The sequence below is a fragment of the Leptonychotes weddellii genome, chromosome 12 (assembly GCF_054177405.1).
Source record: "Leptonychotes weddellii isolate Sample4059 chromosome 12, ASM5417740v2, whole genome shotgun sequence".
Taxonomy (NCBI): domain Eukaryota; kingdom Metazoa; phylum Chordata; class Mammalia; order Carnivora; family Phocidae; genus Leptonychotes; species Leptonychotes weddellii.
The window spans coordinates 16,878,001-16,903,088 of NC_138380.1; the positions used below are offsets into that span (position 1 = coordinate 16,878,001).

Here is a 25,088-nt window from a genome sequence, read left to right on the forward strand (position 1 = left end):
AAAATTTAAAAAAAAATTAAAAAACACCCCAAAAAACAAAAAAAACCTGAGTACTTTAAAGTTATAGTAGATGTTTTAAATGAATGCATATAGCTATTTATTTTTAAAATTCCTCTCTATATGGCATTAATGAAGTGTTAGTATCCTATACACCATCCTAGGGGTATTCAGGGCTACTCAGACATTTAATAGTCTATAGTTATTCTGCTTTTAAAAAATAAAAGTTTATAAGACATCTAACTGAAAAAAAATTCGTATGCACAATCAACTCAATGAGACATGTTATAATTCCTAATGAGAAAGAGAATGCAGTTGAACACAGACAGGAGCCCTCGATGCCCAAAGGGCTCTGGGCTTAGATGGCCTGTCATTTTTGTCACCGTTTTTACTAAAACCACCATGCAGCAGCTTCTTCATTTCTATGTCTCCTGATACACTCAAGTGCACGTTTACAGAGAAAGTCATTTAATGAGAGCTGAGGTTTAACCTGAAGTTTTGCTCGCTGTAACCCTGAATAAATACCCCTTTACCCTATGCCTGAGTTCCATGGCGACATGGCTTTTGGGAGGCTGTGAAGTGTAAGGGCTCAAAGTCTAATTTCAAAATGCAATGCACCAAAGATCCCTTGACAGTGAAATTAAATTCAGGCAGACTGGCCCAGTTAACAACAGGTAGGATAGGAGAAGGGGGTAAACAACTGGACACAGACCTGGGCATTCCACACTGAGTAGCACTATGGGCAAATATTGGCAGCAGAATGGAAGAGTCAGAAATAACATATCTTCAGGATGACTAAGAATGGAGAAACAAGCTTTAAAGAGAAGAAGCAGAAGGAAAAAACCCTACCACTGATCGAGAGATCACTGTTTGCTAGGCATCGTGTCAGGTGTTGTGCATACATGAGTTGACTCGATCCTATGAGAAATTGGTAATACAGATAATCCCATGGGTGATATTAAAAGTGCCTGTCCAAGGCCAAGCTCATGCTTGTCTGCTGAGTTATGCTGGTGCTGAGGAACAGGGGTAAGGCAGGAGCATAACACTAGATGTGGTCTTGCCTCAATACTCCATGGGTAGGGCTGGGTCAAGAGAAGAGAAAATCTGGGCACAGTGTTGAAGAGAAGCACCGCTCCCACTCGTTTGTAGGCGGAGTTTCAGGCCACTGGTGGTGCGTGTGGCAGCCATCTGTCCGTCAGTGACCCATGCTCTGCTTCCCCGAGCGAGGCAGATACAGCAGCATATGCAACAGTCTTTTGTGGGGGCGTTTCGCCAGCACACTTCCAAGATTTCTGTGAAAAGCCCCAAGGCTGCTGGCTGGAGAAATGTGGTAATTGGGCTGTGGTACCTTTAAACAAATAACACGAAGGAGTTTTCCTCATGCTCCCTCTTTTAGAAGCAGGCATGACAGAAGTTCTGAACATCTCCTCTCTCTGAGTAAAGTTTGAGCAAATATTTTTCTTCATAAAGCCGACCCTAAAGGATGGCCTTCATAATTCCTGTATGAAGAGAGACTCTGATGCTATTTCTGTCTTGGTGCTTACAATAATAATCCATAAATCTTAAAATTAATATTTTGGTAGGAATTTCTTTCTGCGCTTTTGCAGTATCCTGATATCACTCTTTAAAAGACTGTACTGTAAAAAGTCAAAGTCTTGTCATCACAGTTCTTGAGTGAAGTTCTATGTTGCCCTAAAAATTGTGTAAGAGACTCTCTTGGAGGAAACTGACAGGTCCTCACTAGACCCACAGAGTTTCCAATGAAGGGAGAGGACACGTGACCACTTTATTCTGATCCTTTGTTCAGCCTGCCTCACCTAAATCTCCCAGAGATTCCTCACTATAAAGAGAAGATGCTTAGTTTAATTAGAAAATAGCCCTATTACATGACAGTGTCCAACACAGAACCTGGAGTAAAAGGTAAACACCTAAAACTGTATGTTACAGATCAGTTCTGAAGCTTAGAGAAAGTATATGCTTCTTTTAAAAATAATTCACTAAGAACCAGAGAGAACTAATTTTTTTCAGACTTAGAACGTTAAGATTCTCAATAATGAGCTATATAGAGAAAGCGATATTGTTTGAATTTGCATTTCTCCCCCAGGTATTAGGCTAATGACTTTATAATTTTCCTTTCAGGAAGTTTCTCACATAAAGACAATCTATATACAGAGACCCACTTACATAGCTTATCACCACCTTTACTGAGGTTCTATAATATAATAATTCTGATAATACCTTGGCTTGTCTTCCAACAACATCAGGCTTCATAACATCTTCGTCCTACGCTGTGTGTTTTAGAAGAATGAGGCTCCGAAGAGATATAGAATACACACATATTGGAAAATAAAAAGAATAAAAAAGAGGAAACCCTCAATTGCAATTAAAATGCAATAGTCCTCCACGACACATCCCAACGCTAGTTAATACAGACATTTCCAATAACTTTAATCTTTAAGTGGTGATTGTCAAAAAAAAAAAAAAAAAAGAAAAGAAAAGAAATCAAGTTTGCGTTTCTTAAAAGACAAGAGGGAAGAAAATGACTTGTCATATCTGACTGGTTGGGAAATATAAAATCCAATTCTGAAGAAGTGGAGATAAGAAAAGTGCTGGGAAGTGCCATCAGCTTAGCAAACACTAAATAGTGAACAATGCAGAGACTGTCCAGCATGATAAAATACTCTATTAGAGGGACTGTTTTTAAATGAGTGATAATTTGTGGCCCATCCACAGAGAAAGGTTATTGAATTTTTATCTGTAGCAAGAAGCTTTTGAAAGACTTGCAGAAAAGTCACCTACAAATAGTACCTTCTTTAGATGAATTTGACCAAAGGGGTTTTCCAGCATGTGGCATCTTTCTGACATTTACAGGATTTTTGCTTCCTTGAAGAATCTGATCAGATATTCTTAGTTTCTAGAAAGACACTCAGGCTTTTCATCAGTTGTACAGAAAAGTCCTCATTATTCTTCCTTTCATAAAAATTGGATTAAGTTGTTCGTTAAGAACTCCAGTCAAATCCACCCAGGATTCAATGACCAGCGCTCAAAGATGTTAGTACCCAGAATTAACTGCTGTTAATAAACAACACTGTGGTCCTGGAAACCCATACCTGATGTGTACCTATATCTCCCATGAAGGAGGAGGTCTTTTACATTTTTATTGTATGATTTATAATACTGGATACACATTTATAGTATTGAATTTAGGACAATAAAGTAAAAAAGAACCTTTCTAAAATACATGACTACAAAATTTGGTTCCAAAATAGATCCTCGTTGTGGATGGGGGAGGGGAGGCGGTACAGCTTTTAAGCTTCAGCTTCTTAAAATGGGTGGAATGTCAAGATCACTTATCCCCATGTCCCCTTTTATTATTATTTTTTTAATTTAAGTAGGCTCTACACCCACCGTGGAGCCCAGTGTGGGGCTTGAACTCGCAACCCTGAGATCAAGACCTGAGATGAGATCAACAGTCGGATGCTCAAACGACTGAGCCACCCAGGCGCTCCGACCCACACCCCCTTTTAAAGCTCACTCAGTGCCATTCATGCCAGGGATGCAGCATCACATTCATCTTGCTGTAATTTTGGGAGACAGCTGAAGAAGAGCATTACCCCCGAGGGGAAACAAAGGCACACCAGTAACAGGTGATTATGTTGTTTTTCTAGACACTGTGGTCTGCACTCAGTCAGGTTTTAGTCTAGATTTTGTCACTGTCCCATTGTGACCTTGGGCAAAGGTCATATTTCTGTTTCATGATCATGCTTTGTAAAACCGAGAGAATGAAGGCTGGCCTGTCAACTAGCTTGAGGCAGGGATAAGGGATTAAGAATGAATGATTACAAAGGACCTTGAAAATATGAAATGCAATCTAAACACGGAGTCCGTTATGGTCATGGTGACGCCCTTTGGGACTGCTGTGTGCACACACGATTCGCACACAGTGCCCGACTGCTACACTTGACTGGGGCTGGAAGTCTGGAAAGGGTCCTTATGCACTACTGATTAATAAGCAAGCTGTCTGAAAAAGCATATCCAGTTCACATTTAGAGCATTTTTCTAAATTCAATCTCCACAGATGGTAATTTCTTCCATTAAATCTGGGCCAGCCCTCTATCCTCTTCATTTTTTCCCCGTCAGGATTCGTCTCTCCTACCCACTGCACTTTGTGGCATACCTAAACTTAGTTTCATGGGTGAAGAAATTAAAAGACACACTCTTTTTCTAGTGAGGAGTTCGTTAAGTCATGGTTAGTGGGCTTATCTCAAGTTTTAAAGCACCCAACTACCTCAGGGCTTCTCTAGATAAGAGCTTAGATTTAATAGTACAATGCATGCCTTCAGGTACAATCTTTCAGTCTATCCTCATTGTAAGAGGCTTCTGTTACTTGGCAGCCAAATCAGTCCCCTTAGATTTTTTGCTCAACTCCAACTGCCCTAAATAGCTACTCCTCCTCACCTCAGCTTGGTGTCGGCTCAGGTAATCCTGCATCTGCACTATCCTCCTCAGTCTGGCTCCTCAGCATGCCATTTAAGAGCCCTCTCTTGTTTTCCAACCTCTTCTGGCCTCCCCCCCTTAACCAAAGATTTTCAGTTTTATTTCTTCTTCCTGTTGCCATTTTATAGTTTTGTTTGCAGATACAATTGTTCAGCTGGAAGCTCCCAGCCACCATACTTAAGTATCCATGATATTACCATATTTTAATAAAATATTTCCCTTACGTATACAAACGTTGGCATTTTCAGAGGAACAGCCACATAATTCTTTACGGACAGGTACTTAGAGCTCTGTAATTATGTTGAAATGCCCACAGCACTAGGCTTCTGTAGCTTCACAATTGATAATCACCTCTTTGCCAAGGGAGGTTGGGTACTGCTTTCTAATCAGTCCTCAGGACGGGACAATGAACTCTACAGATGACCAGCTGACTGACAGGAAGGGAACTGTTTTCGATTCTGTCTTTAAATAATAACTGAGCCCTCTTTTCATAGTTCTGAAGAACAAAAAGGGTATCTTTTGGCGATTCAACTTTGGCTTCTCAGATGGGCACTTGTAGACAGAGGTGACTCTCAGATGCAGGTCCATTCTCAGACACATTCCCATGACCTCTGAAACACTGGGGAACTCTGTGCAGTGAGAGCCATGATTTACTAGAAATGATTCAGGAGCACAGATGTTAGAGTTTGAAAAGCAACCACAGGACTTGAGATCAAAGAGAAGCCCAAAGGGGTGGGAGGAAGGTCAAGACCCAGCACTAAGGGAGGAGAGCAGTGAGTGTGAGCTCTAGTGAGACGGTTGAGAGCAGGAACCCCGGGAGCCCCATCCTGAATCCCTGTGCTGTGTAGCACACACTGCTAACAACTCCCAAGTTCATCATCCCTTTTTTTTTTTAAAGATTTTATTTATTCACTTGACAGAGAGAGACGGCCAGAGACAGAATACAAGCAGAATAAGTGGGAGAGGGAGAAGCAGGCTTCCCGCTGAGCAGGGAGCCCGATGTGGGACTCGATCCCAGGACCCTGGGATCATGACCTGAGCCGAAGGCAGACGCTTAACGACTGAGCCACCCAGGCGCCCCTCATCATCCCTCTTAATGGTTACAGTAACCTGATGAGTTTGTATCATCGTTTCTATTTAACAGGTAAAGAGACCTATTTAGAGAAGTCTATTCGGAAAGGCTAAATAATTTCCCTATGGTGACACAATAACTTGCCTCACGTGTCTCCAAGTGGATCTGACTTCAAAGTCACATACATGCTATATGCCTGCCTCCTAGACCAGGAAAAGTATGGGACAGAGTCTATGGATTAAAAGAGCATCATAGATATTCAGGGAGAGGCAAAAATGGCCCTGATTTAGGAGCCATGTGAGGGCACTCAATGAGAGGAAAAGGAAAAAACAGAATAGAAATGTTTAAGAAGAGGAGTAACCATTGTGTATCAGTATTTAAAATGTACTAAAAACAAAGCAACATGGGACAGCCTGAAGCTGGGACGATAATCAGCAATAATAGTGCATAATGCACCAGTATGGAGAAAGAGTTAGAGGGGTCCAGATGGTCTTCCTTATAAAATGAGAGAACCACCAGCATCTCTACTGTTAGTAACAACAGGGTTTCAAGAGAGTCCTAGGAATCAGGTGAATACCCTAAGCACAGGGACTTTCTACGCCATTCCTTCTTAAGATGAATTTCAATCAGTTCATAAATAACAGAGTACAATTAAGACTGAAAATGAACAAAATGGAGTCATCATAAGATTATCATTTGGTGTTTTTTACTCCTACAAAACATATGATTAGTTGTGAAAGTGGGTACAACATGGGAACATACTTGGACATTATTTTTAGAAAGTAATAAAAGCTCATACAAAAGTAGAAGTAGCTTCAATTAAGTAAGATCAAAATAAATTCAGAGTTGGACAGTGGGCAGGAAACTCATGAAGGAGATGCTAAGACCAGTGGTAATTTAATTTTCTCAGTAAAAAGCATGATCATGAGGGGCACCTGGTGCGTCAGTCGGTTAAACATCCAACTCTTGATTTCAGCTCAGGTCACGATTTCACAGTTGTGGTTTTGAGCCCCGCGTCAGGCTTCATGCTCAGCGTGAAGTCTGCTTGAGATTCTCTCTCTCCCTCTCCTTCTGTCCCTCTCCCCGCTCATGTATTTTTTCTCTCTCAAAATCAATAAATAAAATCTTAAAAAAAGAAAAAAAAAGCACACTCATGAAATTAACCAAGGCAGTGAACGTGGACAGTATCACCAACAGAGGAAGGAGAATGGTAAGAGTGAAGCCACAGAAGGACAGTCAAGAAAATGACAACTAATAAGACCAAAAACTGATGATGGCCTAGAAAGCCTAACCTCGGAAAGATGATTAGAGCAAGTAAATATGTACAGTCGTGCTAAGGAATACCTGACGGGGAGCTGTCTGATAACAGTCCACAAATATTTGAAACTTGTAAATATTGCAGCGAGAGGAATTACCATGTGTGGAGTTTTAATTAAAAATAATCAGATGAAATTATGACAGGGAAAAATCTGGCTTAATAGTTTGACAAATGCAAAGCTGAAACAGGACAGTGTCCCATGAGATCTTGCCTAGGGACATTTTTATTCACATTTGTGTCAAGGCAGAAAAACATACAGCAGTAGGTGTGTGTGTGGAGGAGTCTGCATTTTATCTTTCATGTACTGGTAAAGCAGAGAATGCAGAGAAAGTATGGGAGAATTCATAGTCCATCTTCTAGAAAATGATAAATTACAGCAGGCAACCAATAAACGCCTCCTGGTACGCCACAAAACCACGCACGTGAGGGATGGGAGTATACAGACACCTGGACCTGTTCCATCCTTAATTTCAGTTATACAATTGACTTGTACACAATTCAGCATTCATTCAATTGGTTTGGGAATTGCAGCCTTTTGTATTAAGGGAGACAAGGATTCCTTGTGCCCTTCTCATTTGGCTGGCTTGAGAAGGGTAAGAGGAATGTTTTTATTTTTAACCAAATCTGAGCCACAGTTTGGCTAACTAAAAAACTGCTAAGCAGAAGTGGGTTGTTGTCCTGACTCTGGCATAGACTTAAAGTATAACATTTTGTGCCTGGTGTTCTTGTCCAGAAAATAGGAAGTCATGTTAATCCCAAGCTTTTGAGAATAGAAGAACTGGCAAAATAACCAAAAATAATTTCCCCAACAGAAGAGGAAGAGAGATTAAAGAAGACACTAGAGGGGCTCCCAGTCTGTGGTTCTTCATCTTGGCTATTCGTTGAATCACCTGGGGAGATGATAAAAAGCACAGTGGTCTAGGCCTCTCCCCCAGAGGGCTGAGCGAAAGCTCCATAGGTGATTCTAATATAAGCCAAGGATGTGAACCAATCCTTTAAAACAGTGGTTCTCAACCTCCGATCTGATTGCTTTGGGGATGCCCAGGCCACATGTTGGAACAATTAAATGGAAATCTCTGACAGTGGGGCCCAGCACCAGGATTATAAAAGCTCCCAACTGATTACAATTGATGTGTAGCCAACTTTGAGAATTGCTACTCTACACTTCCCAGGAAGCAAGTCTCACTCATACACAGGCCTGGAGTCAGCACTGTACATTGATTTTTTAGTAAAGAAAATTCAGGTAACTCTTTTAATCTCAGCATGGCTTTGTCTGAAATATGATTGTATACATTTTTAAGGAATGTTTAGCACATATGGCAACTAAGAAGTAGCTGTAGGCCCTCATCAAGTGGCTCAGGGTAGGAAAAAACGGCTCCTCCCACACAGACTCTCAGACCCATAAGATTATAGAATCTATATCAACTGCATAATTGCTTAAGGTAGACAATTGTTTTCTTTAGCAGCTATTCAACTTGTCCAAACATTGGGCTTATAAGAGATGAATTCATCATGTTAAAAAATAGTCACTAGAAAGATAAACACACAAAGCAATTTGTGGTGGAAAAGTGGAAAGTCGCTCCAGAATTCAGAAGGAACTGTCTGGAAAGGGCTACATGAATTGGAGGCATAAAAATCAATCCCAGAACATCATCAGTGATAAGTCACACTGATAGGAGTTATTCTTTTTTTTTTTTTAATTTATTTGACAGAGAGAGACACAGCGAGAGAGGGAACACAAGCAGGGGGAGTGGGAGAGGGAGAAGCAGGCTTCCCCGCAGAGCAGGGAGCCCGACGCGGGGCTCAATCCCAGGACCCTGGGATCATGATCTGAGCCAAAGGCAGACGCTTAACGATTGAGCCACCCAGGCACCCCCTGATAGGAGTTATTCTTGAAACGAATTGATGAGAATAGCACTTTATCTCTGTGGTTTTCCTTCCCAAAACCCGTAAGTCCAGTCTAATCATGAGAAGAGATTAGGCAAACCCATACTGAAGGACATTCTGCAAAATACCTGACCAGTTTTCCTCCAAACTGTCAAGGTCATCAAAAAGGAAGAAAGTCTAGGAAGCTGCCACAGCCTAGATGAACTTAAAGAAGAAATATAATGCCTACATACATTATGATATCCTAGATGGGATCCTGGAACAGAAGAAGGACATTAGGTAAAAACGAAGAAAAGTCTAATAAAGACAAGACATTAGTTAATAGCAATGTATCAATATTGGTTCATTAGTTATGATGAATGTACCATATTTTTTTTTTTAAGATTTTATTTATTTATTTATTTGAGAGACAGTGAGAGAGAGAGCACAAGAGGGGGTAGAGTTAGAGGGAGAAGCAGACTCCCCGCCGAGCAGGGAGCCCGATGTGGGACTCGATCCCGGGACTCCGGGATCATGACCTGAGCCGAAGGCAGTCGCTTAACCAACTGAGCCACCCAGGTGCCCGAATGTACCATATTAATATAAGATGTTAACAGTAGAGGGAAACTGGGTGTGATATATACATGGAAACTCTGTACCATCTTTGCAACTTTACTCTGAATCTACAACTATTCCAAATAAAAATTCTAATAAAAAAATCAATCCCTGGACCCCCACAATGGACATATTAGCATCTGACAATGAACTGAGGGGGGGATTCTGTTAGAGTCTTTGCTGTGAGGAAGGTGCACAGTGACTGGAGAAGTGTCAGTATCGCAGCCAAGTTTGAAACAAGCAAAAAGGAAACCATAGTCATTTTATATTGGTTGACTCGAACATTTCTAAAAATGATTGAACAAATCAAATAATCAACCAAATTGCAACAGAAATCATCTGATGGTGTGCAAATTTGCCAATTATATGAAATTACATTCCTGCAATAGCAAAACATCTGTCCTGTCCTGTGCCTGACTGTGCAGGGAGAAATCAAAGATTCTAAACAAATTATATAAATATAGCACAGGACAGTGTTTCCCAGAAGTCGTTCCACGGAAGCAAAGTCCTCGGAGATGTTCTGCGGAGAGAGAATTCACTGCTAAGTTTGGGAAACACTGCATTGCTGTCAATGTGGCTAGTGTGACTGAGGAGCTGAATTTTTAGTTTAATTTAATTTAATTTAAAATAGCCACCCAAGGGTAGTGGCTACTGTATAGGACAGTGTAGTAGCTAGAATTTATTACACAATATGGCAACAAGACAGAGTTTCTAAGTTAGCAAATACTTGTAGAACAAAAACAGAGTGACAAATTTGAGAAATGTGCTATTCTCAACGGTGATGAAATTCAAAAGGGATATATGCAAAAACCCTGTAAATTTAAGGAATAGAAATTCTGGTTATACACCGGCAATGATGATCAGAAACGATCACAGGTTCAGTGTTGGCATTAAAGCACTTGCATTAAAAAATATGATGACCCTCCCGAGTGGTTTAATAGAAATATGGCATTAATGGCCCCCCGAGCACTGCCAGTATTGAATCTTGGTCCTGGTCAAGACAGTGATGTAGTGGAGAGAAAATTAAACTGGGAATTTGAAGACCTGCTTCCCTACCAGCTCAGGCATAGACATGCAGTGTGACTATTCTGAAGCCTTAATTTCCTCATGGGCAAAATAACTGAGTTGGACCAGATGATTTCTAAGATCCCTAGCAATAATTCCATTTTAAGAAAGAAGTATAGGGGCGCCTGGGTGGCTCAGTCGGTTAAGCGACTGCCTTCGGCTCAGGTCATGGTCCTGGAGTTCCGGGATCGAGTCCCGCGTCGGGCTCCCTGCTCAGCAGGGAGCCTGCTTCTCCCTCTGACCCTCCCCCCTCTCATGTGCTCTCTCTCTCTCATTCTCGCTCTCTCAAATAAATAAATACTAAATAAATACAATCTTTAAAAAAAGAAAAGAGAGAAGTATAATTTGCACACGCATATTCATGGCAGCATTCTTCACAACAGTCAAGAGGTAGAAACAACCCAAACGTCCACTGACAGATGAATGGATTAAAAAAAAGGTGGTAGATACATACAATGCAATATTATACAGCCATAAAAAAGGAAATCCTGTCACATGCTTCAACATGGATGAACCTTGAAGACATGATGCTAAGTGAAATAAGCCAGTCACTAGAAGAGAAATACTGTTTGATTCCACATATATAAGGGTATCTAAAGTCAAACTCATAGAAACAGGAAGTGGAATGTGGTTACCCAGGGCGGGGAGGGAGAGGAAATGGAGAATTGTTCAGTGGATATAGAGTTTCAGTTGTGCAAGATGAAAAAGTTCTAGAGATCTACTGCACAATAATATATTTAATACTACACTACTGTACACTCAAAAAATGGTTAAGATGGGGGCACCTGGGTGGCTCAGTGGGTTAAGCATCTGATTTTTGGTTTTGGCTCAGGTCATTATCTCATGGGTTGTGGGATCGAGGCCCCCCTCCTCCCCCCCAGGCTCCATACTAAGCATGGAATCTGCTTGAAGACTCTCTCTCTCTCTCTCTCTGACCTTTCCCCCACTGGTGCATGCACGCTCTCTCTTTCTCAAATAAATAAATAAATCTTTAAAAAATGGTTAAGATGGTATATTTAATATTATGTATTTTTATAATAAAAAAGTAGATAAATAATTGTAAAACTAATACTACAATTCCTGAACCAATTCCAGAAACCAAAATTATGACATTTACTCACCCTGGAGGTTGGAGGAATGTTTTAACCTTTGGTTTCTCAGACTGGAAAAGCCTAGGGTATGATATTTTATTGCTTATCATCTGTGCATGTGGGCTCAGCAAGAAATCCAGTCATGGGAACTGCGAGCAGAGGTAGATAGCCTGGGTCAAAGGAACCCATGGTAGGGCCCACATTCACAAATAGCCAAGTTCACCAACCAAGAGAGTGTGAGTGAACTTGGGCCTGCTCTGGGCTCCTAATTCTGCATGTTTGGTTGCCCTTGATTCAGAGACTGGGATTGTCAGGCCAGATGTCTTTAATATCTAGAGATGGGCAGGTAGAAGCTAGGTAAGAATTTTCAGATACATCTTGTATTTTATGGAGAAAATATTCAACATCTAATTTCTGAAGAATAGGCAGAAGAAAGAGGGTTAGACTGAAGCAAAGGGACTTTGAAAGAAAGAAAGAAAGAAAGAAAGAAAGAAAGAAAGAAAGAAAGAAAGAGAAAGAAAGAGAAAGAAAGAAAAGAAGAGAAACGAAAAGAAAAGAAAGAAAAAATAAATGACCTCCCAGATGGTAAGGTTACTTAAAGAGCAGAATATGTAATCAAGGAGGTTTTAGGATCTCTAATCCTGGAGATTTTTTTACAGGATCCAAGACAGAGAGGAGGCCCCCTGAGGAAGCAATGCAGACAAAATAAGCCCTTGAGCCCTCCAGTTCTCTGTAGTCTATTTTTAAAAGCTACACATATCTAAAACAAAAGGATACACTACAAAAGAAAACCATTAATGTTCAAATTGAATACACTCCAACAATTTTTATGTAGGTCACATTTGCTGAGAAATTTCTTAACTGGAACAGTTCACCTCAGAGTCTTTGTTTAGGATTCTTACACACAGCAGATAGTACAAAGGGCAGATGTTATCTTCAGTCTGTACTACAAGGTTGCAATTGTGATCCATGGGGGAAAATATGTATAAACCTAGATCCTGAATGCCCAATGCTAAATATGATCCTGCTCAACTTCTTTGCACTGAAACCATGTCCTGAACAAAAAGGAGTTCTAGAGGGGGGAGCGGGAGACAGAGACTGAGTTGCAGATGGGGAGAAAACCAGAGTCAGAAAACAAGGCTTATAGAAAGAGAATCAGGGAGAACCCATGAGAGAAGGTCAAGCTGGGTCAATCCAAGCCTTTCTGGAACTGTTTCTGGAGCTCTTGGAAAAAATGTTCTTTTTTTTTTTTTGTCTGGGATCAAATAAATCTGGGGCTGCTGGTGGCCAAGGACGCTGACATATGGAAAGTGCTTGCCTGAGATGGAAAGCAATAAAGACAAAATGCCAAGAGACAGAGGAAGGGAGACAGAAGGGCAGGGAGAGAGAGAGAAAGTGTGCAAGAGAGCATGCGGAGGTGTGTAAGCATGTCTGTGACAAGATGCTATCTTGTAAACCTGGATCCAGCCACACCTGAAGCCTTTGATTTACCAGTTTTATGAGTCAATGAATTATTTTCCCTTCCATTGGTCTGTTTCTTTCAATGGAAAGAATCCTAAGCAGAACAGGTACGAGGAAGATGAGGGTGGTGGGGGATCCCAGAAGAAATGGAGCAGGAACCAAAAACTGCAGGAGGACGAAAGTAAGAGCAGTGCCTTTGATGTAGTCAGGACCTCTTTGAGGTGAGGAGACCCTTTTAAGCACAAAGAGAAAGAGTGACATTTAGACAAACGATAAAAGAGACAGAAAAATTATCTTTGAAGAAATGGTCAGCTTTCACCTCTCGGACAAATGGGCGACCATGCCCTGCCGCTAAAATGCAGTACTCTGTTCTGTGTGACATGACACGTTTTAGGTGGATGGCAGTCCTGCTGTAATGTCTGGAGAGATATTCTACTATGAAAATAATTTTCTGCAAATTTCCTCTACTCCATCAACACTACTAGCTTTGTCATTCTATCAAAACCGCGTATTTACCAAATAGTTAACAGAAATGTGGAGCAAGAAATGAACCGAAATCTTCTTTTCTGGATCTCTTCCCATCCTGCTGAGTATCGCTGAGTGCTAGATAAAAGGCTGGCATTTTCTTCATGCTACCTAGTCTCCAGATTTGGAAACTTTTGTTGAGGTAATCATTTGGTTCACTTTTCAAAGGAATAATAAAGAGCTACCCCTTTTTCCCTTTCTAGAGTCTCACTGACATGGAGCAATCAAAGTAACCCATTATCAGAGAATTCCCTGCTTTGCTCAAATTATAAACACCAATGGGCATCTCTCCTGGGAATTCAAAGAACAGATGAGTGTGGGTGAGCCAGGCTTGTTGTTAGCAGAATAAACCAGGTTCGCTAAATGCTTTGTTTTAGCAAAGACAACATAAGTAGTGATTATAGTTCACTTGGGTTTTGTTCTGATCATCAAAATGCTGACAGTCACTTAAATCACTCACTGGGTGGAATAATCACCCTGAAAAGAACTGAGAGAGTACAACTTACATTATAAAATGGAACTGAACACAGGAGACAAAGTATTAATGGGTGTGGTAGAAGAGATCTTTGTCAGAATAACAGAGATGATTAAAGACAAGAATTAGACATCAAGTGTACTGGGTACTCTCAGTGACATGAACACAACAGGTAAGTTGTTCCATTACAAAGTTGACTGTAACTCAGAGAACATCCTTCTCTTTTTGGAAAACAGCTGATGTCAGGTTAGCCTGTGGGAATCATTCGGGGGCTGGCTGTAGAGGTTACGGACTGTTTTGCTTTGCAAAACCCTTTTCAAATGGACAGAACAGAAATCTGGAATGCTGAGCCACTGGAAATAAGAGACTGCATTATTAAATATTAGATGTCGATGGCCTACCAAACGGGAGGACCCCTTCCAAATGTCACTAGTCAACTGACCCCAAGCAGTCCTGCATTTGTAAGGGTCAAAGGAAACCTGGAAAAGCAGCATGTGACCCCTTTACCAGAACTGTTTATTTGGCAATTAGCAAAAGGGGAATTAGCTCTGACTTTTATTTTTGGTGGAGTGGGGTGGGGCTGGGATAAACTGGATAATTTAGACTACTGCTTGTGACAGATTGCCTGATACTGACAAGATTAGAAAGTTGAGGGCCTTTCAAGGATATCTCCTGACGAAGATCTGCTCAGGCCCCACACTGTGCCCAAACTATCCTATTCTTACAGATTCCGAGACTAAATATGTGTAATTTTAGCCTCAGACAAAAAGTAATGTTAAATAAGAAGCATAAATATAAAAGTATAAATGAAAAGTAGTATTTCAAGAAGACTTCTAAAGCAGAGTATATAATCTCACTCAAAAGCTCCCTTCCTTCTGCCCATTTTCCCCATCCAGTACTGAGCTTTAGGATAGCTACATAATCAGCATGAGGCGGGTTTAGCAGTGAGCATTCAAGGGATCCTGAGCCTCTAGGGGGCACGTATTTCAGGGAAGAATTTACCCCTGTGAGTTTCATCCCCACGGCTTCCATCTCGAGGCTGGAAGCGTGGTTAACAAAATCACGACTTTTCAAGAGACAATGATAATAAATAACTTACTCTGAAGTTCACAGTCCAAACAATGCGGGCCTTTTCCTTCTAATTATCTCCTAACAGTTAACTCTAATATTAAGTTCAAAGCTGAGTCTGTTTCTCTCATGTTATTGGTGTTATTTTACTTTCTCCTGCTGTTTATTTATGCACTCAAATCTGTCAGCGCCTTTATTCCTTCTTCCTAACATTTTTCTTTTTTAAAGATTTTATTTACTTATTTGAGAGAGAGAATGAGAGAGAGAGAGAGCACATGACAGGGGGGAGGGTCAGAGGAAGAAGCAGACCCCCTGCTGAGCAAGGAGCCCGAAATGGGACTCAATCCCAGGACTCCAGGATCATGACCTGAGCCGAAGGCAGTCGCTTAACCAACTGAGCCACCCAGGCGCCCCTTCCTAACATTTTTTCTTTGCTTCTATTTTAACAGCCTAACACATACTTCTGAACTCATGCTTTTAATGTGCCCTAAAGTATTTATTTCATCGCTAGTGAATAAAGTGTATGTGCCCTAAAGTTTTCAAATTCTTTTTCTCGGAGTCATTGGTCCTCAATAGAAAAAAGTTTCCCATTTTTATTTCATATCCTATCTCTTCCTTTCCTTGAATTCTGTAAGTTATCTCTCAACCGTTCCTTTTCGGGAATCACTGTTTTTCTCATTGTCTATTTTCTAGCACCTTCGTCACTTCTATTATTCTCTTATTAGACACTCTTTCATTAGCTTTATGGCAGTTACAGTGAAACCACCAGCCGTGTGCTCAGCTCTGAGACAGTTCCTATCCTTGAGAAGTTGTAAGGAGGACAAAGGTACTGTTTTCTGTTCTGGAGACACAACCACTGTGTTCTTCCACGATTTTATGTTTCGAAGGTTTAATATCAAGCTATGTGAACGTGAACCTTTTTTGGCTTTCCCTGCCCCACCCAGGGAAGCCAAGATTACTTCCTTCAGCAGAATCACAAAGGTGCAGCCCAAGCAGAATTCTTGCACGGATCTAGCACCTTCTGACAACCTGGACATTCCCTCATATGGGGACATGTATACGCACCTGCATTTCAAATGAAACTGCTCAGTCTAGTTCCTTCCGCTGTCCCCACCACCGCCGCCATAATAGATACTTACTCTGGGATGTAGAAAGATTGGAGAAAGCTGACTTTGTTCGACCTGCTAGCCACTCCAGGCTTTCATGCATGTTGGCCAAAGCTTTGAGGTCACTGACATCACGGAGGATGTCTTGTGGAGGGATTAACTTATCACCCAGGTTCCCAATGAGAACTTCCGACTCCTTGCCAAAGGCTGCCCTGAGAAACAAATCAGAAACATATTTCACATACAGCACGGAAAAGAGAGAGGTGGGCAATACTGTTTTAGGCAGGTCTAGCACAGTGGTTATTTGTCAGTATTTCATAGCATGCTATCTTTACTAGGTTTACTGTTGTGAGAAAACGATCATATACCTGCTTAAAATTATTCTAGTAGGAGAAAGACAGTTCTTAGAAGAATGAAGTTTCCCTGATGCTCCTACCTTCAACAGGAGCCAGCATGGGCCTCACCTAGATAGTGATGGTCCCTGGGGATGGCTTTGATGCCCATTCTCTTGTGGGTTTTTATCTTGCCTCTTCTGCTATGGACGTTGGCCAATAGCTTAGGGTGTGAAAAATGTACATGGTTTGAAGGTTATTGTCATAAATAAAACCACCAAGTTGACCAGCTAGAAAATGTTTTAAAATGTTCAAAAGCAAAGAGGGTCCAGTCTCTTGAAGAGAGCAGATCATAGTTGAGATATGACAGACCTCATTCATTCACTCATTGACTTGTTGTAAAAGGATCCGAAGCAAACTACGAGGCATTAAGGTTTGTACTATTTGAAAAGAGAGACCAATAAAAACCAAGGCTGGATCCTTTTACTGACTGGAAAAATACAGTCAGATGGTCTTCGCACACAGCCCAGCATGTTCATAATGTTTGGGGTGGGGGGGAGGCTGAAAAATCGAGTTCTGTGGGGTCACAGAAGGAGGGAGTCGGAAGGGCCCCGAGAGGCAGAAATGGAGGCTCGGAAGGTGAACCGTTGTGCCCCCTGACACACGAGTGGCAGAGCTGGGACTCCATCTAATTCCCACAGCGCCCTTTCTTTCAGAAAGACAGAGGGCTGAAATGACAGAAGACAACTGAGGATGCTAGGGAGAAAAATCTCGCCTTTTAGGGAAAGTTCCATGCAGGTGGGGAAGCCCAGCGGCTGCTGGTAAACGTTGGAACAGGCACCTGGAGAGTTCTCTGTAAGTCCCAAAGCTTCTTAAAACTCAGAACACCTTAAGGGAGCAGAGGCAAAGGCTTTGTTTAAGTAGCAGAAACCATATTACGTTTCAAGCCGGCAGTGATCAGTAACAGCTGACAAAGAGTCAGGATGAGGCTTAATGGACACACCGGCCTTTAGTGCCCAGCACGATAGCAGACCCTCCACGTGGAAAGAAACAACGGCTGTGAATTAAAAACTTACTAAAAAATGTTTATGCTACCAAGCAGTGACTCACCATGAGGCTTCTTATTTCAATGCAGGGTTACATTTTTCTAAGGAAAAGTCATACTCGATTGACTGAGTTGGGTAAGCTGGGGTCACAGAGGCAACTGAGACTCAGTGCAGGAACCGGAAGTGTGCATACTTCCGGTCTTGTAAAAGGTCTCGGGGTGGGACCCAAAAGTCTGCATCTCTAGTTTCAGGCTGCTGTCTTGGAAGCACACTTTCTTTGAGTACTAAGAGTTAGAGTGCAGGCTTCAAAGTTACACAAACCTGGCGCTGAATCCTAACTGCCATTTACTGTGGGACTCGGCTTTACTTCTCTGAGCATCGTTAGCTGGGGGTGAGAGTGCTGACCTCAGATGAAGTAATGTCAACATTGGAGGGGGCTTTAAAACCTTTACTGGGACAATTTCAGTAATTCCAAAAGTAGAGAGAAGGGTACAGTGATCCCCCATGGGTGAGTCTTTTTTCATCTTTCTCCACACCCCACCCCCCTTGGAGGATTTTGAAACAATCATTCAGGGGATGTGAGGTGCCTGACCCAGTGCATGGAACTTGGTGAAAGCTAACAAGCTGTAGTTATCACTCTACAGTCTGTTGAGATGGCTGGTTTATTTGGCGTCAACCCAGGATAAGGCTATGATGAATTAATTGAAAGAGATGAGTGATCAGAAGTAAGTAAATTAGATCTCAAGGGCTAGTTTTACAAATGGAACCTTGTAACACCACAGCAAATGTCACCGTGTCTCAGAGTCCAGACTTTCCAGAATCTTCAAGAGACATGATAGTGATAGGAACCACTAGTTACCTGGCCAGTATCCATTATCCCGTGCCTTCTTAGGCAAAGGACCCTGGGATTGTTGGGGTCAGCCATGTTTAAAAACAAAACAAAAAACCCCACTCAATTCCTAGCCCTTCTTGCAGATATGGTGGTCAATGAGCTATAAACCAAAATCAGTAAGTGGGCTTCCAAGAAAGCCCTTTTAAGCAGTCTCAGCTGGCAGGGACCTCTTGTGCCCCCTGCCTTTCTGGAATGCAGTCACAGCACGTGAAGCTGCAACAGTGCTTCCTCAAACATCAGGTAACCTTGAGTACGAAAATAATGCTGTGAATACTAGAGCCAATGATTAGGAAGGCATGGGTGTCCCAATGCCACCACAGAACTACACAGCAGTCCCAGACAATACACTTCTGGGCTTCATGTCACAGGAGGGACAACAAAAACCTATTTGTTTCAGCCACTGCTATTCCAAGTTTCGGGCTACCAGCAGCTAAATGCAATTTCTAACTGACACAATGATCGAATTAGCATAAATGATGTCACCCCCAGAAAACTTTCCCTGAATTTAGATATCCCTAAAATCAAGTTACTGGGAAAAGCAAAACTGTCTCCTCCTTGATTTGAGCCCAGCAGACAGTTCTAGCATCTTCTCTGTGGCCGTCACTCAGTCAAGCTGTAAATATTTAGTTTTCTTAGTCTGTCCTTATATATCAACTCTCCCAGCCCCTTAATCATCTTTGATAGATATAACACAAAAAATGCCTTTGAGCCGGGTGGTTAAAAAGCAACAGGGGAGGCAAACAGCTTTGAAAAACAGGCTCGGAGGTGTTTTTATGCATGTAGATGTAACCCTGGGTGGAATGTGACAATCAAGACAAATGTATTTATGTAGAAGTCTAATCTGCTTGTATGGGGATCTTTGGGCTTTGGGCAGGTCTGCCGTGCGCTTCCAGCCCTGGATGCCTATCCCATTTCCCTTTGGCTCACTTAGATTTGCTTAACCTCCTCCGACGGGAGAGCAACAGACTGAGAAAAACACAAACTGCCTCATGTTGAATACATAGTACACATCTCATTTGACAGGAATCCATAATCATCCCCTAACAACCTGGAGAGAGCACAGAAACCATGACATCGGGGATAAATGATTGACAGCTATAACCATTTCACACAAAAAAAATCATTCCTTCGAGGATCTGTGTGTGTCAAAGAGCTTGGTGGACAGTTTTTATGTGTTACAATAACCTTAAGGGGATGGCTTTAGCTGCTCGACTACAGATCTTTTCTTAAAACTTCTAATTTCTTAAATAAATTATGGATATCCACACTATGGAAAACTACACAGGCATCAGAAATTATATAGTAGAAAACACAATGCCATAGAAAAATGTTGGCTATGGCTTATTTTTAGCCATGATCCCCAGCTGAGTAAAATAAGCTGTTATAAAACGGTATGTACTGTAGGATATTAAAAAAAAAATGATTATATATCTATCTAAACCAAAAAAGACTGGATGTCTACGTACCCAAATGCTATAACTGTGTAACTAGATCATGCTTGGTGCTTGGTGCTTCTCTGTATTTTCCACATTTTCTCCGAAGAGCGTGTTTACTTTTTAATTAAAAACAAAACTTGGGAACCCTACCACAAATGAGAAAATCTTTTGAAGGGAACACATCAAGGATTTTAGCAGGGAAGATTAGAGGACGTGGATGTTACAGTTACTTAAGCCAAACTGGGAGGCAATGGGTGGTTGGCTGGTCTGACAGCTGGTTTGGACCGAGGCTCCAGGCTTGCTCAAGATGCTGTCAGCGTCCGCTATAGAGGATCTCGCTGCCAGAAAGACGACCACCCAGCATCTGGGCCAATACTGTTTCCTCTTTCTAGATCTGAATTTCTACGTACTCTTCATCTTCTGCTGCTTCTGTGAGCCCATTAATGAAAGAAGACATTACACATATTGGGCTGAAGTGGGCAGCAGAATCATCATTACCTTGAAAAGGTGGAGTAACAGAAATTCAGAAGGAACAGGCACTCGTTCATGGCCCACAGATCACTGGACAGAGCCGGGAACAGGAATCAGAACTCAAAGCTTGTGTTCTAGCTACTGAGGCCCATGCGAGGAGCCGCCTTCATCAGGGATAGACCAACATGCTCACGTAGACGCCTATCAAACTACAGAAGTGTCAAACCTGTGAAGCTTAATTTTAGCACACAATTATAATCTTTAAAGAGCTTGATCTGACAAGAATTCATTTAAGAGATTTTTGCCAAGAGTGTAAAACCCGTTTAATTTAATTTTACCACACAATTATAATCTCGAAGGAGGTCTATCCAACAAGAATTCATTTAAGAGAATTTTGCCAAAGATGCTGTCTCCATTTAGTCTTTAAATAGTTCTGTTATGGGTTGAAATCTTAGAAAGGCCAAAAAAAAAAAAAAAAAAAAAAGATCTGCATCTGCAGCAGACTAAATGCACCTACGAAAGAAACATCACGAATAGTTTCAAAATGACTGATCTGCACATCTGGGCTCTGTTTGGTCACATGACACGTACACTCAGACTCACTGCTTGCTCTCCCCACAAATTTCCCCCAGTCTTCCCCCGTGGCTTCCTATTGCCCAGGAGCCTCGGAAACCTGCCAGAGCACACCCCTCTCTGATCTGGGACACAGCAGGGAAGAGCAAGGACCGGCTCAAAGAGCGAACCAGACTCCCACAGGCTTCTTGCCTCTCGGAAGGGGCAGTGTGGTACTCAGGCCGTCACAGCCACTTAAAGTACGGAACTGCTTGCCTTGCCTGAAATGTTTCTACTAGCACCACTGTCAGATTTCCTCGAGGTCTTATTCACAATCATGATGACCTACTCAACAATGTTTCTGGCCAGGAAACTTCTTTTACAGCAAAAGAAGTATAAGGCAGGGCTCATGTTCCTGGAATGCCCTTCTCATTGCATACCCCATCCCCCAGAAGGAGCTGGCCTGACAGAGGGGTGCAATGGCCCATGCAGGATTCGGCTACGGGTCCAGATGGAAGACAACACTTACAAGGCTGGAGGGCTGGAGGGCTTGACTCAGTGATACCCCTCCTCCCCCCACCTCATAACAAGAAAATTATACAGGCCTGGGAACTAAGGAATAAAAGCAGGAATGGCCCCTCCTCACCTGACTAAAAACACTTAGAGAGGTTCTATTCTTGCCCCCTCCCCCAACTTTGGGCTAGACAGGTTTTCAGGTATTCAGGAAGGAATGTCTCCGCCAGAAGCTACAACAATGACCGCATTAAAACTGGTAGTGGAAGGGCGCCTGAGTGGCTCAGTTGGTTGGGCGTCTGCCTTCAGCTCAGGTCATGATCCCAGGGTCCTAGGATCGAGCCCCGCATCGGGCTGCCTGCTCAGTGGGGAGCCTGCTTCTACCCCTGCTTGTGCTCTCTGTCAAATAAATAAATAAAAAATCTTAAAAAAAAAAACACCAAAAACCAAACTGGTAGCAGAGACTGTCATCTGGGCTTTTGGGCTTCTCACCACTGAACTACCAAGCTGAGAGGGCCAACTGTGATGCCAAGGGGGCAGTATGTTACTTCTACACTGTAAGGGCAGGCACACTACGTCAGATTCACTGGGACCCATCTTCGTGTTTCCACATCCATAGTGAAATTAAGGAAAAACCCAGGGCAACCTGATAAAGGCAGGAATGCTAAGAACCCAGCTTTTTTAGGAACAAAGTTCAACACATACAGGTGGTGAACTCTGTCAAGCTGAGGTGCCGGCAGAGGGCAAGAGTGGGACGGGCGGGTAGAAGAAGGAAGGAAGAAATATCATCTGCTGCCTGTGAGCAGCCTGCCGTATCTATGCATATAACAACCAATGGTTTCCTTTTGTTTTCCACTTTCCCTACTACTTTTTATTTGTAGTAAAATCTATATAACATAAAACTGACCATTTTCACCATTTTTAAGTATACGGTTCCATGGCATTATGTACGTTCACACTGTACGACCATCATCACTATCCCTTTCCAGAACTTTTCCATCATCCCAAACAGAAACTCTGTGCCCATTAAACAGTAACTTTCCATTCCCTCTTTCCCCCTAGTCCCTGGTAACCATTATTTCAGTTTGTGTTTAGGAATTTGCCTATTCTAGACATCTCATAGACGTGGAATCACACAATACGTGTCCTTCTGTGTCTGGCTTATTAGCATGTTTTCAAGGTTCACCCATGGGGTAATATCAGAGTCTAATTCCCTTTTTAAGGCTGAATAGTATTTTCTTGTTATGTACATACCACATATTGTTTATCCATTAATTGGCCGATGGGCATTTAGGCTGGTTGTCAATAATGCTACCGTGCCTGCTGGTGTACAAGGATCTGCGTCTCTGCTTTCAGTTCTTTCGGGTACGTACAGAGAAGTGGAACTGCTGAGTCATATGGTAACTCTGTGTTTTGCTTTCTAAGGAACTACCAAACTGTCTTCCACAGTGGCTGCACCATTTTACATTCCTACCAGCAATGCCACAGGGGGTCCAATTATTCTACATCCTTGCCAAAATGTGCTATTTTCTGGTTTTAAAAAATTTAATTTTTTAATAATAGCCATCCTAATGGGTTTGAGGTGATATCTACACCACTATTTTATAAAAGGAGCTGGTAGAGATCACTTTCCAATTTTTCTTTTCTTTTTTTTTTTTAGAGAGGGAGAGAGAGGTGGGGAGAGAGGCAGAGGGAGTGGGAGAGAGAGAGAGGGGATCTTAATTAAGCAGGCTCCACACTCAATTTCACAACCCTAAGGTCACGACTTGAGCCGAAATCAAGAATCGGACGCTTAACCAACTGAGCCACTCAGGTGCCCCGAACTTTCCAATTTCATTCAGAGGTCACCAGATATAAGAAGTCACATCTGAGACATGATCATGGAGGACACTGGAAATCCTAGACTTAAGATGAATACAATGAGTGTTGAGCCAGGCTCTCCCTTATTGGGGAGAGAGAGAGGGAATGCCTTTATATGATGAATAGCACCTGATATTAAGCAGAAGTATGAAGTTCTAAAATAGGGGCATAAGGGTGAGAATGGATACAGAGTAACAAAAGGGGTAAGACTCTAAAAGTCCTAGGACTGTTTGCCCTAAGATCCATTCCTCATCTTTCCCTTGCTCTGATCTGTACCGGGGGTGGGGAGGCAGGGGCTGACCCCTGCAGGCTGTTTTCCAGGCTCCCAGCTGGGTACTGACACGGGGAGGCCCTAGGTGGGGGGACACTGAAGGGCAAAGGAAAAGGAGAAGGCAGGGCATTTGTCCCCCACTCTCTCTGCCTTTTGAGTGATGTCTCCAGCAACAGATGCATCTCCTTCTTGTCTCTAGCTCCTACCATGCTGTGTTCTAGTAAATTCCTTTCTCCTTCGGCATTCCAGCTAAAGGGAGGTAGTGACTTCTTGCTGTTGCTAATCTATGGGTTATCTTAATGTTCCTGTTTGATAGATCCTCATTAAAATGTATAACCAATTCCCTACATTAAATTCTCCCGGGGGTAAACAGTTGATATCGTTTCTATTTTCCACGTTAGACCTTAACTTATATGTTAGATCTAATAATGATGTCTGGTCATATTCAATGCTACTGGGGACTGAGTCAATTACCTGGCATGGGAATTAATTAGTCCTGTTGTATAGGCAGAGAAACTGAGACATGTTAAGGTGACCTGTAGACATCACTTAGCTATTATCTGTCAGAGCCTAAACTGATGAAGGTTATAAAAAGGTCAGGTCACCTACCTAGATTCCTAGTAATACCGACTGATTCTATTGAGATGTGACAATGACACATCCATTTATCACTTCTGCTTTTTACAACTGCTCAATCTTCAACCCTTTCAAAACTTAATTTGTCTGTGTCAAAAATAATGGGGGTAGTACCATTCTGATGGGTTCTTTAATCAGGTTTTCAAAAACTGTTTTTCTAAAATGATCTTGGCTAAACCCTCATAAATAAGAATAAAATAGCCCAGTTATCTTGATTACAAGATTATTTCTTTCCTCCTAGAAACTGCTAAAACTCATCACTAAGTCTATCCTTCACTCATTTTCATGCATGTGCATTTCATCCCACACTCTCATGTGAACAGCTATTTTTCACATTTAATAAGTAATTGCTCCTCTTTAGAAATTTGTCTCCGTCAATAATCACAATCAAGGATTTTTTTCATTTGCTTTCTTTGTCTACTGTCCCTCCACCATGTAAAAACTTACAGTGCTCTGGCCTGGCTAATGACGCTGAGCAGTCCACAATTCTGTGCAGGGACAGACTGAGAATGAGTCTAGGAGGCGTCCCAGGCTGTTCTCTCCGATCACGGTCAATGTATAAAATATCAGCAACTTCTCTGCTTCCTGGTCCTGCTTGGGGCTTAGAACAGTATTAATTTATTGTTCTTTTTTTCCTGGTTGCAGGGAAATTGTAGTTTCTGGATTTCTACTCACAGATGACAGCCAGAAAAATTAATCATGACCATCATGGGGGTGGAGGTTTGACCACCAGCTCTTTCTCTCATTTCTTTTTTTAATTATTTTTTTTATTTTTAAAAATTTTATTATGTTATGTTAGTCACCATACAATACATCATTAGTTTTTGATGTGGTGATCCACTATCCATTGTTTTCGTATAACCTCCAGTGCTCCATGCAGTACATGCCCTCCTTAATACCCATCACCGGGCTAACCAATACCC

At 41.9% G+C, this 25,088-nt stretch overlaps 1 protein-coding gene across 1 annotated transcript in view; it reads right to left on the reverse strand.

Annotated features, from left to right (window-relative positions):
* The window catches only part of EXOC4 (exocyst complex component 4), a 675,757-nt gene that overhangs the window by 95,779 nt on the left and 554,890 nt on the right, over nucleotides 1-25,088 (reverse strand). The window contains exon 14 of the mRNA XM_081800909.1: nucleotides 16,190-16,368. Coding sequence (XP_081657035.1) covers nucleotides 16,190-16,368 — 179 coding nt within the window. The remainder of the gene's footprint in view (nucleotides 1-16,189; nucleotides 16,369-25,088) is intronic.